Below are 16,243 nucleotides of genomic sequence, written 5' to 3' on the forward strand. Positions count from 1 at the left end.
CTTGCCCCCCCCCCCCCCCCCCCCCCCCCCCCCCCACCGTCCTGTCCTCAGCCATGCTGGACACCAGCTTTAAATAAAGGCAGCAGCAGGACACTCAGTCTCGTCCTGCTGCTGACATTAAAATCTGTTCAGATAGTAAAGGCTACAGTCAGACAGTGTTGCACGTCCCAGCTGCTGAACAGGACAAGGGGAAAAAATGCTAACAGCAGGCTCGGTGAACACAGAGCAGTGCGCTTACTGAGCAAGAAAGAGAGACAGCAGCGCTGCTAATGCTAAAGCTAGCAGCATGCTAACTCTGCTAACAGAGTAACTGCTCATGCTAGGCTAACAGAAGCCTCCAGGTGTGGCTAGCTGTTAGCCTGCAGCATGCTAATGGGTCTGGAAGCTGGAGGTTTTCTATAAATGATGAGGAAACTGCTCCGCTCGTCACCTCCTCCTCCGCCTCCCGCTGCTCCTCCCCTCTCCCCTCCTCCCCTTTCCCCTCCCTCCCTCACACGGATTACGGATGGGCGCAGAGCCGCAGCCCGTCCCGGGTCCTGCAGTCGGCACAGGGAGCAGCGGGGTCGGTCCGGTACCGGGGCGGGAGGTGTGATGGGAGCGTAGCGCGGGGCGGAGAGTCGGCGGGGAGCCGCACAGCAAGCGGGTGTCCGTCCGTCCGTCCGTCCGTCCGTGAGTCCGGCCGCTCGGTGCCGCCTGCAGCCCGCAGCGCCGCGGAGCGCCGCTCTTCTTCCCGGAGCCTGAACGCCTCATGACATGTTCGAGTAAGAGCGCGATGGATGGATGGATGAAAGGATGAATGAATGGGTGAACAGGTGAGCGCGGATCAGCCTCGTGCCCGTGCGGTGGCCGTGTTGTTGTTGTGTGCGTGAGGAGCTGCCGTGCGGGGATTTTCACGCAGCAGACGGTTCAGCTTCAGCGGCTCACCCTGCCTCACGGTAGACCGTCCACCGCTCACTCAGCCTGCCTGAACATCCACCCTCACCCTCCCTCATCCACCCACCCCATCTGCCCCATCTGCCCCTCATCCACCCACATCCACCCATAATTCACTCTTCTTCCGCCACCCCACATCCGCCCCCCTCCACCCATCCTACCCCCCCCCCCCTTTCGGTTCTGGGTCTTGCTTCTCCTCTCCTCTGACCCAGGTCGGACTGGACCGGAACCGGTTCCACTGGGCGGTTCTGGAGGAGAACCGTTCGGTCAGGTCTGAATCAGAGCAGCGTTTAGACGGTTTCACTATTCTGGATCAAACTTTGGGGCCGTTTTCATTGATTGTTTGATTTGAAATGTTGATTAAACCCAGTTTGTGCCGTGAAGCTGCTGAGTGGTGAGACCGCCGTTCTTCACTCGGAGTCATACTGTAACTGGTCTGATTGTCTGCGACTGTGGGAAGGTTCCGGTTCTGACCGGACGTTAGAACCAGACCAGTCGGAGCCCAGAGGCCGCTGCTAGCGGCAGCGGCTAACGCTAAAGGACACCAGTTAACCAGGAGACCAGTTCACTCAAAACACCGCCTGGACCGTTTCAGCGGAGCAGAACAGGCAGAACGCTCCAGGGGGAACGTCTTTCTAAAGAACCGACACCAGCATGAGGCAGAACCCGACCGGGACGGAGGCGGGTCAGCAAGTGGACCCAGTGAGGTTCTGGTCTCCGTCAGATCGCCGGACAGGCCAGGCCTCTGAGGGCTCCGTCACCATGGAAACGGGAGAACGAACGAGTTCTGTAACAGTGAGGTGCGTTCAGGGACCCTCAGAGGGAGGTTGTGGAACGGCGCGGTGTGTTCAGGGACCCTCAGAGGGACACTGGTGCGTCGGGTCCTGACCTGGCGCTCTGCTCTCGGTGGGCCGCGCTCTGATTGGACGGTGCTAAGCAGCTTTGCAGCGTTGGGCTGAGCCGGCGGCGGCGGCGGCCTGACGCCGCCTCTCTGCAGCTCCTCTCGGACACTGGAGGCCGAGGTTTACGGCAGCGTGACGGGTCCCTGAACTCACCGTCTGTCTCTGTCTCTGTCTCTGTCTCTGTCCAGCACGGCCAGTAACTCTCCACGCAGCACGCCCGGCAGCTCGCCCTCCCTGCGGCGCCGGGTGCTGGGGGGGGGCCGGGCCAGCGAGGGGGAGGGGCCAGCAGGAGCAGGAGGAGGAGCAGCAGACAGCCCCCTGCCCTCCGTCCCCTCCGCCCCCTCCCTGTCCTCCGCCTACCCGCTCGCTTCCCGCCATTTCAGCCGCAATGCCAAGGTACCTGCAGGACACACACACACACACACACACACACACACACACACACTGTCCGACCCTCACTCTGTGTGTCTTTGTCCTGCAGAAGATGCAGAGCTGGTACAATGTGAGTAACGCCGCCGCCGCCACTTCCTGCAGACGCTGACACGTTCTCAGTGTGTGAGAGGCGGAGCTCTGAGTGTCCTCCCATCCTCCCGTCCTCCCGTCTTCCTGTCCTCCCATCCTCCCGTCCTCCCGTCCTCCTGTCCTCAATCAGGTCCTCAGTCCCACATACAAGCAGAGGAACGAGGACTTCCGGAAGCTCTTCAAGAAGCTTCCCGACACGGAGCGGCTCATCGTGGGTGAGTGGCGAGGGAACACCGCAGGCGGCGCCGGCACTCTGTAGTTTGACGCCTGGCTCTCGTCTTCCTGCAGATTACTCGTGCGCTCTGCAGAAGGACATCCTGCTTCAGGGACGCCTGTACCTGTCCGAGAACTGGCTCTGTTTCTATAGCAACATCTTCCGCTGGGAGACTGCAGTGAGACACACACACACACACACACACACACACACACACACACACACACACACACACACACACACACACTGTCTCTCATGGACGTGTCGTGTCCAGATCACCATCCTGCTGAAAGACGTCACGTCCATGACCAAAGAGAAGACGGCCAAGCTGATCCCCAACGCCATCCAGATCTGCACCGACGGGGACAAGGTGGGCTCAGGGGAGGGGCTTGTGGCGGGAGGGGCGGAGCCTGGGTGGGAGGGGCGAAAAACAGAGCGTCTGACGGCTTCTCTCCCCCTCTCTCTCTCTCTCTGTCTCTCTCTCTGTCTGTTTGTGTCTCTCTCTCTCTCTGTCTGTCTGTTTGTGTCTTTCTCTCTCTCTCTCTCTCTCTCTGTCTGTTTGTGTCTCTCTCTCTCTCTGTCTGTCTGTTTGTGTCTCTCTCTTTTTCTCTCTCTCTCTCTCTGTCTGTCTGTGTCTTTCTCTCTCTCTCTCTCTCTCTGTCTGTCTGTGTCTCTCTCTCTCTGTCTGTCTGTTTGTGTCTCTCTCTTTTTCTCTCTCTCTCTCTCTCTCTGTCTGTTTGTGTCTCTCTCTCTCTCTCTCTCTCTCTCTGTCTCCCTCTCTCTCTCAGCAGCATTTCTTCACCTCCTTCGGAGCGAGGGATCGCACCTTCATGATGATCTTCCGCCTGTGGCAGAACGCTCTGCTGGACAAGGTACGCCACGGTGGGGGTGGGAAACATGTGGCCCGTGGGCCAAAGCCAGGACGCTCCGATCGGGCCGAAGCACCGAGAACATGGTGGAAATTGAAAAAAAAACAAACAAACAAAAGAAACATTGATTTTTCAAGAAAGTAGATTCACAAGAGAGCCGGGCGGAGGTGTCGGTGACGCTCGCTAGCTAGCATTAGCCTCAGAGCTGCGCCCGGAGGAACAGGTGTGTGTGTGTGTGTTCAGGGGGGGGTGTGTGTGTGTGTGTGTGTGTGTGTGTGTGTGTGGTGTGTGTGTGTGTGTGGTTTTACTATCCTTGTGGGGACCAAATGTCCCCACAAGGATAGGAAAACCTGCTGGATGTGCCTTGTGGACTTCTTCCGGTTCTAATGAGGGGAAACAGTGTTTTCTTCACCATGTTGTTGTTACTGAAACAGTCAAAGGTCATAACCTTTTCTTTAGGCTTCGGCTGTGTGGTGGTCTGGGTCAGGGTCAGGGTCAGGGTCAGGGTCAGAGTCAGGGGCTAGGAAATGCATTATGTCAATGAGTGTCCTCACAGGGATAGAAATACAAACCTGTGTGTGTGTGTGTGTGTGTGTGTGTGGTGTGTGTGTGTGTGTGTTGTGTGTGTGTGTGTGTGTGTCCAGTCTCTGTCTCCCAGGGAGTTGTGGCACATCGTCCACCAGTGCTACGGCACCGAGCTCGGACTGACCAGCGAAGACGACGACTACGTTTCCCCTACAGCCGAACACATGAACGGCTTACTGTGAGTGACGGACACACACTCCGCCTGTAGGGAACACACACTCCGCCTGTAGGGAACACACACTCCGCCTGTAGGGTAGAACACACACTCCGCCTGTAGGGAACACACACTCCGCCTGCAGGGAACACACACTCCGCCTGTAGTGGGGCTGGACGATATGGCCAAAAATGTTATCACGATATAGTTCATAATTTCGGTCGATACGATATAATTCCGATATCGATATAAATAATACAAAAGCCTCAGAAAAACTGTTAAGAATCATGTACAGGATGTAGAACTAGAAAGTATCTGTCCAGGAAGCTCCTCCAGTATAAAGTTTTAGAATTAAAAACTACAATAAATTAAATGTTTACCTTTTATTTAAGAAATATGAAATCACTGTCAAATAAACCTAAGTTTCACCTTTTTCAATATAAATAGCTTCAACTTTACACTTCAATACAGTTATGTTGTTGTTATAGATTCAAACGAAGCTGCTTCAACCAGGAAGAAAAATAAAAGTGCTCAGAATTACTAAAGTTAAGTACAGAATTACTTAAAGGTGCATTAAGGAGTTTTACAACCTTAAAAATACTTATTTTCCACCATAAATATGTTACACATTTTTCATGCTGTGTACAATGAGCCCTGACAGATTCATTACCAGAACCTCTAACAGGCTAAACTGTCACTTGAAAGTCACAGTGCCGGTCCGGCTCCAGAGTTTTTTTGGGGAGAATTTGAAAGGAATGACGTAATGCGCGCTCCGGCTGGTTAGGTTTCGTTTTGTCCGCCATTACTCCGCCAGATGCTTAGTGAGCAACAACTGAGCAGGATCTTCCAGAAAGTCAGAACAGACTGGCTTCTAGCACTGCAGCTCCACACAGACTCCACCAGGGAGAAGACACTTACATCTTACTGGAGCGCTGCTAAATGAGCGAAGACGGAGTTCCTCTCTTCCGTGCACGCGAGCCACAGGGACGAGTTTTTCACTAAGCTGCATTACGCCCAAGGCCTGCAGGGGGCGCTGTTTCACATAAAACGCGCAAACTCCTTAAGGCACCTTTAAGGTTGTAGTGATTATGGTGACACGGCAGCGAATCCCTGTACTGTTTCTTTCTTTTTTTTTTTTTTTTGTGGTGTTTGTCTTCAGTGTTTCAGCGTCTTGTAAATTGCAGACGGTCCCTGAACCCCGCAGCACGACGGCTGCTCATAGAAATCAATATTGTTTCTGCTGCTTGACAGACAGATACTTTTAATGAAAATGAGCTTGCAGCCTGTGGTCCAGCTCACAGCGGCGGGATGGAGGCTCCTCTGTGTGTTACTGACGTTTTGTTAAAGAGTTACTGAGACCGAAAGTCCACATCTGTCAACATGCTGCTAACTTTACTGGACTGTTCAGTGAATGATGTACCTAATTCGTAGCCACGAATTACTATTTCATGTGCGCAATTTATGATTTCGTGGCCACAGATTAGCTAGTGGAAGCTTGTTCAGTCGCGTTTACATCTGGAGTTCTCATTTTGGAGCTCAAACTCACGGCGGTGGAGCTCAGCTTGTAGCCTGAGCCGAGGACGGCCCGCTGTGGCTGCTGAGCTCTGATCACTCTCTCACGGCGCTTCTGTTCAGCTTGACTCGGCGGCGCCGTGGACAGCAGTTAGTGACTGTGAAACGCAGACTGTAATGCACTATATCCAAAACTTGTTTAAAACTCAGGTCACTGTTATTGAATAAAAATATACCGCCGTATATATTGATATCGAAATTTTGTCCAGCAATAGCCTGTAGGGAAGAACACACACTCCGCCTGTAGGGAAGAACACACACTCCGCCTGTAGAGAAGAACACACACTCCGCCTGTAGGGGAAACACACACACTCCGGCTGTAGGTGTGTGTTCCAGTGTGACTGACCCCCCTCCCCCCCAGGCCAGCAGAAGACTCGGTGTGTGTGTCGGACCTGCTGGAGCTCAGTTCGGTCTCCGCCCCCTCGTCGGGCGGGTCGCCCCCCCCTCCCCCGCTGCCCCCCTGCGGCCCCCCCGGCTCCTCGCCGCCGCCGTCCGCCTGTTGCCCGCCGGTCGAGGTGTCGTCGTCGTCGGGCCGCAGACCGAGCTCCGACCCGCCGGACGCCGGCCCCCCCTGCTCGCCGCCCCCCGGCGTGCCTGGCTCCGCCCCCGGCTCGGCCGCCGCCTCCTTTGTGAGTCACGCCCCTCCTCCCGCGCCTCCTCACCGGATTCCTCCGGATCCTCACTTCCTGTTTCCCTCAGAGTCTGGAAGAGGGCGGGGACGGCCCGCCGGAGCCGGCCAATCCCACGCCTCCGCCGCCGCCGGCCGCCGCCAGCCTGGGAAACCTGTCGTCCATGGACCTGCCCAACAACGACGAGCTGCCGACCGACCCCAGCAACTCCTCCGACACGCAGGAAGAGAGTCAGTCCCGCCAGGCCCCGCTTAATCCCATCAGTAATCCCATCGTAATCTGATTAATGATCCCATTCTAATCTGATTAATACTACCATCGCAATCTGAGTAATGATCTGGTTATAATCTGATTAATATTACCTTCGTAACCTGATTAATGATCTCATTGTAATCTGATTAATAATCTGGTTATAATCTGATTAATATTACCATTGTAATCTGATTAGTGATCTGGTTTAGTCTCAGTCCCGTCAGATTGTGCCGACTTGCTGGGTCGGTGTCGGGTGTCGGGTGTGGTTGCGCGGGTGTAGCGGCTGACGGGTGGGGGTTGTTTGTGGCTCCGCCCCCAGGCGAGGTGGAGGCGTTCTGCTCCAACCTGAGCGGGCGGCTGCACATCAACACGGCGGTGCGCATGAGCGTGGACAAGCTGCACGACCTGCTGTTCTCCTCCGACACGCACTTCATCCAGCACCTGTTCTCCCAGAGGCACTTCACCGGTGAGGCTCCGCCCCCAGCCGGCTCCCGCCAAAGCTAGCTTAGCCCATTTCCGCTAATGTGCTAACAGCTTCCGTCTATCCTGTCGAGGCGACGGTTTGTTGTCCTCAGCTGAGTTTTCAATGTGCCGGGAAACACAGCTAGCCTCAGCGTTAGCATTAGCATTAGCATTAGCATTAGCATTGGTAAAAACACAGCATGTTTGGTAGAACGTATACAGACTGGTTGTTTTAGGTAAAACAGATGAAGTTTCCCAGGAGGTCTGAGAGGCCGCCCCTGTGGAATCCAATATGGCGGCGTTTTGTTCACCGCCATATTGGGAGAACCCGGCGTTCCCCGGAGCGTTCCGGAGCGTTCCGGAGGCGTGAAGCAGTGAGCGTTCCCCGCTCTCCCCTCAGAGCTGTCGGTGGGCGAGTGGCAGCAGGACGCCGGGGGGACCAGCAGCCGGGTCCTCAGCTACACCATCGCCCTCAACAACCCGCTGGGACCCAAGACCGCCCCGGTGGTGGAGACGCAGGTGTGTGTGTGTGTGTTTGTGTGTCTGTGTGTGTGTGTGTGTGTGTGACCCGGCCGTTCCGTCTGCAGACCCTCCATAAGAGCAGCTCCCGGGGCGAGTGCCTGGTGGTGGACTCGGAGGTCCTGACCTCTGGAATCCCGTACCAGGACTACTTCTACACCGTCCACCGCTACTGCCTGACCGCCATCAGCAGGACCAAGAGCCGCCTGCGGTACCGGCCCGCCTCTGGGGGGGGGTTCTCTAAGGGGGGGGGGGGGGGTTCTCTCTGGGGGGGGGGTTCTCTGTGGGGGGTTCTCCCCTCGGGGGGGTTCTCTGTGGGGGGGTTCTCTGAAGGGAGGGGTTCTCTCTGGGGGGTTCTCTCTCTGGGGGGGGTTCTCTCTGGGGGGGGGGTTCTCTGTGGGGGGGGTTCTCCTCTCTGTGGGGGGGGGGGTTCTCTGTGCTGGGGGGGTTCTCTCTGGGGGGGGGGTTCTCTCTGTGGGGGTTCTCCTCTGGGGGGGGGGGGTTCTCTGTGGGGGGGGTTCTCTGTGGGGGGGTTCTCTGTGGGTCAGAACCTCAGGGTGTTCTCTGGGTTCCAGGGTCTCGTCAGACATCTGCTACAGGAAGCAGCCGTGGAGTTTAGTGAAGGCTCTGATAGAGAAGAACACCTGGAGCGGCATCGAGGAGTACTACCGCCACATGGGTAGAACATGAAGACTGCACTCCCTCCTGTTCTTCATCCTCCTCCTCCTGTTCTTCATCTTCCTCCTTCTTCCTCTTCCTCTTCCTCCTCCTCCTCCTCCTGTTCTTCATCTTCCTCCTCCTCTTCCTCCTCCTGTTCTTCATCTTCCTCTTCCTCCTCTTCCTCCTCCTGTTCTTCATCCTCCTCCTCCTGTTCTTCATCTTCCTCCTTCTCCTCTTCCTCCTCCTGTTCTTCATCCTCCTCCTCCTGTTCTTCATCCTCCTCCTCCTGTTCTTCATCTTCCTCCTTCTCCTCTTCCTCCTCCTGTTCTTCATCCTCCTCCTCCTGTTCTTCATCTTCCTCCTTCTCCTCTTCCTCTTCCTCCTCCTCCTCCTCCTGTTCTTCATCTTCCTCCTCCTCTTCCTCCTCCTGTTCTTCATCTTCCTCTTCCTCCTCTTCCTCCTCCTGTTCTTCATCCTCCTCCTCCTGTTCTTCATCCTCCTCCTCCTGTTCTTCATCTTCCTCTTCCTCCTCTTCCTCCTCCTGTTCTTCATCCTCCTCCTCCTGTTCTTCATCCTCCTCCTCCTGTTCTTCATCTTCCTCCTTCTCCTCTTCCTCTTCCTCCTCCTCCTCCTCCTGTTCTTCATCTTCCTCCTTCTCCTCTTCCTCTTCCTGTTCTTCATCTTCCTCCTCCTCCTCTTCCTCCTCCTGTTCTTCATCTTCCTCCTCCTCTTCCTCCTCCTGTTCTTCATCCTCCTCCTCCTGTTCTTCATCTTCCTCCTTCTCCTCTTCCTCTTCCTCCTCCTCCTCCTCCTGTTCTTCATCTTCCTCCTTCTCCTCTTCCTCTTCCTGTTCTTCATCTTCCTCCTCCTCTTCCTCCTCCTGTTCTTCATCTTCCTCCTCCTCCTCTTCCTCCTCCTGTTCTTCATCTTCCTCCTCCTCTTCCTCCTCCTCCTCCAGATCTTCATCATGTTCTCAGAGGTAGCTCAGTGGAACCTTCAGAATGTTCTAGAATGTTCTCTCACTGAGGTTCTCCTGTTCCAGAGAGCGAGGTGTGTAAGCTGGAGACGCTGCTGCAGTCGGAGGTTTCCGTGGTAACGGCGGCCGAGGCCGTGGGCGCCGACGCCGCCAAGACGCCGCCGGCGCTGCGCCGCAGGAAGCGGGCCTGCCTCCCGGCGCCAGGCCGACCGGGACCGGGAGGGGGGCGGGGCCGGTGCCGGGAGAGCGGGGCGAGCGAGGCGCGGGGAGAGGAGCGAGAGAGGGAGAGAGCTGGGTGAGGCAGCCCCGCCCCCTGCTGGCGTCGGACGGAAGCTCCGCCTCTAACCGCCGCCTCTGTTTCAGGAGCTTCGTACCTGAAGCTGGGAGAACGATCCGGAACCGCCGGACAGACCGGAGTGTCCACCGTGCTGCTGATCGTCAGCTTCATGTACGAGTCAGGTGGAACTGCTAATGCTAATGCTAATGCTGCTAATGCTACTGCTGCTGCTAATGCTATTACTGCTGCTAATGCTACTGCTGCTGCTAATGCTACAACAGCTAATGCTGCTAATGCTACTGCTGCTGCTACAGTCTGTACTCTTCCTCCTCCTCAATCTGACTTCCTTCACTTCTTCATTTTCTCCTCACGTTTCTTTTCTTTTTCTTCCTTTCCTCTGCTCAGGATCTGTATCAGGTTTGTATGAGTGTGTGTGTGTGTGTGTGTGTGTGTGTGTCAGTAACCTGTGTGTGTGTGTGTGTGTGTGTGTGTGTGTGTGTGTGTGTGTGTGTGTGTCAGTAACCTGTGTGTGTGTGTGTGTCAGTAACCTGTGTGTGTGTGTGTGTGTGTCAGTAACCTGTGTGTGTGTGTGTGTGTGTCAGTAACCTGTGTGTGTGTGTGTGTCAGTAACCTGTGTGTGTGTGTGTGTGTGTGTCAGTAACCTGTGTGTGTGTGTGTGTGTGTCAGTAACCTGTGTGTGTGTGTGTGTTTCAGCCTGGTGGTTCTGGTCGCTCTCAACATGCTGCTGTTCTACAAGCTGTACGCTCTGGAGCGAGCTGCTCACACCCTGGAGACCTGGCACTCCTACTCTGTAGCAGACAGGTACACACACACACACACACACACACACACACACACACACACACACACAGGTTACTGACTGACTGACACACAAACACACCACTGTCTTTGTTTAGTTTAGTCTTTATTTGAAGGGACAGTGTACAGAGACGTACAGTTCCAGACGCTCTGCAGCAGAGCGGTGGACACGCTGCAGACTCAGTGTCTGTCCACTAGATGTCTCTGTTTGACAGGAAGCTTCAGCAGCTCCGTGACTCTGGGTGTAACAGGGAGGGGGGTTAATATGTGTGTGTGTGTGTGTGGGGGGGGGGGGGGCTGCTGAAGACTTCAGGCTCCATCACTGAAACTGCCCCCCCCCCCCCCCCCCCCCCCCCCCAGCCCCCTCCCCCAGACGGCCTCGGAGTGGGCTCAGGTGCTGCAGCTGCAGAGGCAGTTCCATCAGGCTCAGCTCAGCAAGTGGCAGCAGATCCTGCAGTCGTCCGTGACTCTGCTCGACCAGGTGCGTCCTCCGTGTCCTCCGTGCCCGTCCGTCGTCCTCTGCTCCCGTCCTCACCGTCCCCCCGCCCCCCCCGTCTCCCCGTCCGTCCCGCAGATGAAGCAGTCTCTGGAGAAGCTCCACCGCGGCATCGTCGTCCCGGAGGTCCAGCAGGACGCCGCCACGCTCGCCGAGTCGCCGACGGAGGACTGAACCGCCGCCCCCGAACGCACCGCGGAGGGCCTTCATTACCCACAATCCTCCTCTCCAGCCGAGGCTGGACCGGAGGCTCTGAGGACCACAGCAATAATCTCTCATGTGTAAATAGTGTGAACCAGGCCACTGGTGGGCCTGAACGCCCCACGCCCCGCCCCCAACGCCTCAGGCCCCGCCCCCAACGCCTCAGGCCCCGGACGCCCCATGCCTCGCCCCCAGTCACCTCAGGCCCCGCCCCCGGACGCCCCACGCCCCTCCTCCACCCTCCTTCCACCCACACACACCTGCAGGACATCAGCCAATCAGGAGGCTGGACCAGACTCCTGCCAGCGACAGGAAGTCGTCCTCCGAAACGTTTCAACAGCACTGCGGTGTTTTTCACTCCCACCGATCACTCTGATCACTCTGATCACTCCGACCGATCGCTCCGCCTCCACGTGAGTCATTTCATTCAGTCGTCCAGAAAACCCGGATCTGGAGTTTTAATCACGCAGCAGCCGATCAGTCACGATCAGCGAACGGCCATAAAGTACGACTCACCCCGAGTCCCTGAACGTCTCACACAGCAGCGGAACCGCGGTGCGTTCGAGGAGCGCCGGTTAACAGAGCGGTGTGTTCAGGAACCCTCTCCTGCTCTCAGAGGCTGCGGATGCTCGTGAGGCTTTCAGGGAACCCGGATTCAGGAGCCGCGGGAAGCTAGAAAATAAAGCGGAAATTCCCTGCATTACCTGAACACATCACCTACCAGAAGACTCACGAGGCGTTCAGGGACACTCCGATTAATGCTGGAGTTGTTGAGGAAGCGCCGCAGCTCCACTTTCAGGTGGTGGAGGAGACATGCGAGGCGTTCAGGGAACGTAGGAGAAGTGTGTGAGTTCAAACATGAATGCAGGAGAACGTAGAAACGCCTGAGCTGTGTTGGTGGAACTCAGGAAACCTTAGCGTTCTCCTGAAATGCCCCTGAACCGCGTGTTGATCCAACTGGATTCAGGAACACATAATCCGTTACGTGATGTTGTTCAGGAACCCGGTAAAAAAGCATCGTCATTGGATCAGCAGCTGATCTGATGAGTGAAGCGTGCTGCGTTCAGGGACCTGTTGGAACAAATGACATTGGAACCATATGAGGCGTTCAGGGACTGTGGTAAATGTCGGGTTCTCAGGCTGCAGGCGAGGCGTTCAGGGACTGTGGTAAATGTCGGGTTCTCAGGCTGCAGGCGAGGCGTTCAGGGACCTGGACGAGTTTTAGCAGATTCTCACGTCAGACTCCAGAATCTTCTCCTCCTGAAGCGTCGCTCGTTTTCTACCTGTTAGCGGAGGCGGCTGCGTCGGGCGCCGTGCACGCCACTCTCACCGTGCACGCCGGCCTGGCGGCGCCCCCGGTGGCCGCTCGCAGCAATAACCACCGTAGTGATTCTAGAACCTTTTGAATGTTCTCAGAGTAGGATGTAATAATTGTGTGTGTGTGTGTGTGTGTGAGTGTGAGTGTGAGTGTGAGAGAGAACCTTGAACCTGACGTTCTCCGTTACTTTTTCACACCTTGTTTGTTTTGAGGACCAATCAGGAGGAAGGAAAGGGAAGACCCGCTTCTCGCTCTCTTTTCCCCTCTGGAACCTTCTTTCTGTTTTCTCTGCTCGATCGCCCGGTTCTCTCTCTCTCCCGCCTGGGTCCTGCCTTCATTTCCTCCCTGATCTGAACCGGTCCGGTCCGGTCCGGTCCGGACCGGTTCTTCCTCTCTGCTCCTCATCATGGCGGTTGCAGACGCTTGCGGGCGATGCTGAAGCTCGGCCGCCGTATTTATTGTGGGGCAGCGGGGGGGATGGGGGGGCAGGTTGGGGGGGGGGGGCAGGGGGAGGGGGGGGGGGGGGGGGTAGGAGCTCCTGTAAAGGCTGATGAATGCAGCACTGTGAAGAGAAATGAAAAACATGGAAAACACGAAGCGGCTCCTGGTTTTTCTTTCTTCTCAAACTGAACCACGTCCAGAACCAGGTCCAGAACCAGGTCCAGAACCACGTGGGGCTCTGCGTCGGGTCCAGGACCGGGTCTGGTAGCTTTGTTTTGACCTGGATACCAGCTGGTCAGGCTTTAATCCTTTATTTTTAAACTAAGTCCAGTTTAGACTGGAACGGGCTCAGAACCAGCTGGGAGCCGCTGGCTGGAGAATCAGAGGACCAGAACCAGGTCCGAGGAACTCTGCTCTAGAACCGGTCAACAGCTCTGGAACCAGTCTGAAGCTCATCTAGACCTGGGCTGTGTCCGAAATCACCCCCTATTCCCTACTCACTACATAGGGAGTAGTATGTAGTGGACTACATAGTGGACTACATAGTGGACTACATAGTGCAGGGTTTCTCAAACTTTTTCAACCGAGTACCACCTCAGAAAAAATTAGTCTTTCCAAGTACCACCATGATGACCAAAGTAAAAAAAAAAAAAAACACCCACAGGAAGCAGGTATATTTCTAACAGTCTTGGTCTTTATGTTTTTGTTTAGTTCTGTCAGCCTCAGTCAGCAGAGGCAGAACACTGGAACTCTCTCTCTCTCTCTCTCTCTCTCTCTCTCTCTCTCTCTCTCTCTCCCCCTGGTGTTCGCTCAGTGTGGTCAGCTTCAGTTTCAGCTGCTGGTTGTGTTCTAGTGATGGGTCGATGATCCGATGACCTAATATCTACAATAATATAATTTAGGTTATGGTATTTTATATTGTATTATTTCATATCTTCATTTAAGTTGAAAATATCTTTGATATTTTTATATACAGTCAATAAATAATGTAAACAAGTGTCATAACGTGGAAATCTAAGTGAATGTTGTGAATGAAGATGCTTGTGGACTGAGATTTTTTTTTTTTACAAATTTTTATTCAGAAAAAAAGGTTTTTCCCAAAGTGTCGAAATTAAGCTTGTTACGCTTTTTCAATACAACTTCTCAGGCGGTAGAAAAGACCTGCTCACATGGCACAGAGGAGGCTGGAGCACAGAGAAATCGTAAGGACAGCTTGAAGAGGTTTGGTACGTGGTCTTGGTTGTTCCCGTATGTGAAAGGATCCTGGGGCCTGGCAGTCCTGCCCTCTGCCAGGTACCTCTGCACCTCCTGAACGGCATCAGCTGTGGCACTCGTGGTCTGCCTGCCCGCTTCCATGTCAAACTCTGGACAAAGATTATCTAAAAAAAAACAAAAATTGGCATTTTAGTACAAGATGTCAAAACAACAAAAAAATAATGTTGAATAACATGCCTGAAGTGGGTGACAAGCCTGGAGGTTAAAAATAAAGCCAAAACTAAATTAATAGGCATTCAGCATCAATAAGGCAAGCGATTGTGAGTAAGTTGTAGAGTGGCTGTATCATAATAATAATAATAATAACTTCATTGATAAAGCAATTTAAAAAAACAGAAGTTTACAAAGTGCTTTAACAGACAGAACAAAGGCAGAAAAAAAGCAAAACAAATCAATTAGTTTACCAGAGACCAGGAGAGGAGGAAGGAGAAGTGGATGGATTGAAACAGCTGGTAAAATGCATAATGACAAGGAGGGAATAGTACAGATACATAGATTAATTCAAGACTGCTGAAGGTTGACAACGTTACATCAGGAAGATAGAAGAGGCCGAGAGAAGCTGGCAAAAGAGAAAATAAATAAAAAATAATCAATAAATAAATACATAAGATACAGTGAAATAATCCCTGAGTTATCCCGGGTGTATCTGGGACTTCATTTTCATGCTTGGCCCGATGATGCCTCAGCACTGAAGAGATGCTTCTGTTCAAATAAGACAGTTCTGTCGAACAAGTGAGACATTTAATCTGCAGAAAATAATATGAATAGTAAACGAAGAGCCACTTTGAAATTAATTTGAATTCAGACAGATCAAGTGGAAACTCTGAGAGGAACTGGATGAAATAAAGATATTAAAACAATGACCTTATTTCACGATATGAAAATGGTCCCACATGGCGGAAACCTTTCTCTTTGCTCGAGGCTGCCTCATAATTCTTGATGAAGATGGCCCAGACATCCCGGTACATGACAGACGCGCTTCCTTTTCAACGCAGTTTGGCGCGTCAGTGTCGGTTCGAAACAGTTCCGGTATCGGTCACGTGACTTTCTTAAAGCGATACGCGCACCGACACGGGGTTTCGCGCCACGAGCTCGACGCACGCGCCGACGCATCGGTATTGCAGGACACATCACTAGTATATATGTTTATTTGGAACTTCTGCAGTTATCATTACATTCGTTATAGTTAGTTTCATTCTGATACGTCTCAGGAAACCCGTGTCACGTGACCGCCCGGTCCACGCCAAGCTGGCGGTCTGGTCTTGTTATGTAGGGTAGGTCCACAGCCGGCTCATGGCGGGCTGGGTGTGGTGCAGAAGTCAGGCTGTGGCTGCAGAAATGTGATCGTGGCTGAGACGTGTCAGTTTCCTTTTCTCTTCATTTGAGTCACTGTTAACTTAATCCTAAATGATGCTGATTGTCACACGGCGTGTTTTCACAGGGGACTTTTTCCGTGTCGACACTTGTACAAAAAAACCTTTAAACCTGAGCTCAGAATAAAGACTTCGAGGGACGACGGTGTTCATTTCGAAGGGGCGACACACACACACAGGAAACAGGCTTCATGTTTAAAGGTTGGTTTCCATGCAGCGTGCTGAGGGAACATGAGTCACAGGAAATTAAGCACACACACACACACACACACACACACACACACACACACACACCCCGTTGGCGGTTCGATCCCCGGAGCCCTGCGGATGTGTGGTGTTTCCGTGGTGGTGCAACGGTTTCTCACCTCCTCGCAGTCGCAGGGCGAAGAGACAGAAACAACCGTCTGGAACCAGGAAGTCGCCCCCGCTCCGGTTCCACTGCGGGTCCTTCAGGTCCAGAACGGTTCCACAGCAGCTCCCAGGTAGAACTGACACCCCGGCCCGGCCCGGCCCGGCCCGGCCCGGTCTCTCTGGACCCGCTGAACGTTCTAGACTCAATCTACAAACTAGTTTCAGTGGAAAAGTGTTTAAAGGGTCTGCGGTTTGATTCCCGGTGGGGTTTGGGTTGGTCGGGTTCTGGACTCTGCAGGTCTGGAGGTCTGAGCAGACTGAGGAGGCCGTCCCAGAGAGCCGTGCAGGGGTCAGAGGTGAAGGGACGAGAGGATGAAACAGAGACATGGAGGCAGGGGAAGGTGAGGGGGGATCAACAGGCCAGCAGTCTGAGGAACCCGGAG

The 16,243-nt window shown here is 54.2% G+C and overlaps 1 protein-coding gene across 1 annotated transcript; it reads left to right on the forward strand.

The window, feature by feature from the left end:
* The first annotated feature begins 1,497 nt into the window (after positions 1-1,497).
* On the forward strand, positions 1,498-11,156 carry gramd1a (GRAM domain containing 1A). The gene is given in 21 exon segments (XM_030103597.1): positions 1,498-1,733; positions 2,024-2,231; positions 2,317-2,337; positions 2,488-2,572; positions 2,646-2,749; positions 2,846-2,941; positions 3,363-3,443; positions 4,085-4,203; positions 6,113-6,380; positions 6,451-6,610; positions 6,952-7,098; positions 7,495-7,613; positions 7,682-7,824; positions 8,189-8,292; positions 9,316-9,440; positions 9,442-9,544; positions 9,613-9,697; positions 9,932-9,943; positions 10,241-10,348; positions 10,706-10,826; positions 10,920-11,156. Coding segments are annotated over 21 exon segments (2,451 nt in total). The 5' UTR covers positions 1,498-1,587; the 3' UTR covers positions 11,016-11,156.
* The last annotated feature ends 5,087 nt before the right edge of the window (positions 11,157-16,243 follow it).

The sequence above is a fragment of the Salarias fasciatus genome, chromosome 11 (assembly GCF_902148845.1).
Source record: "Salarias fasciatus chromosome 11, fSalaFa1.1, whole genome shotgun sequence".
NCBI lineage: Eukaryota > Metazoa > Chordata > Actinopteri > Blenniiformes > Blenniidae > Salarias > Salarias fasciatus.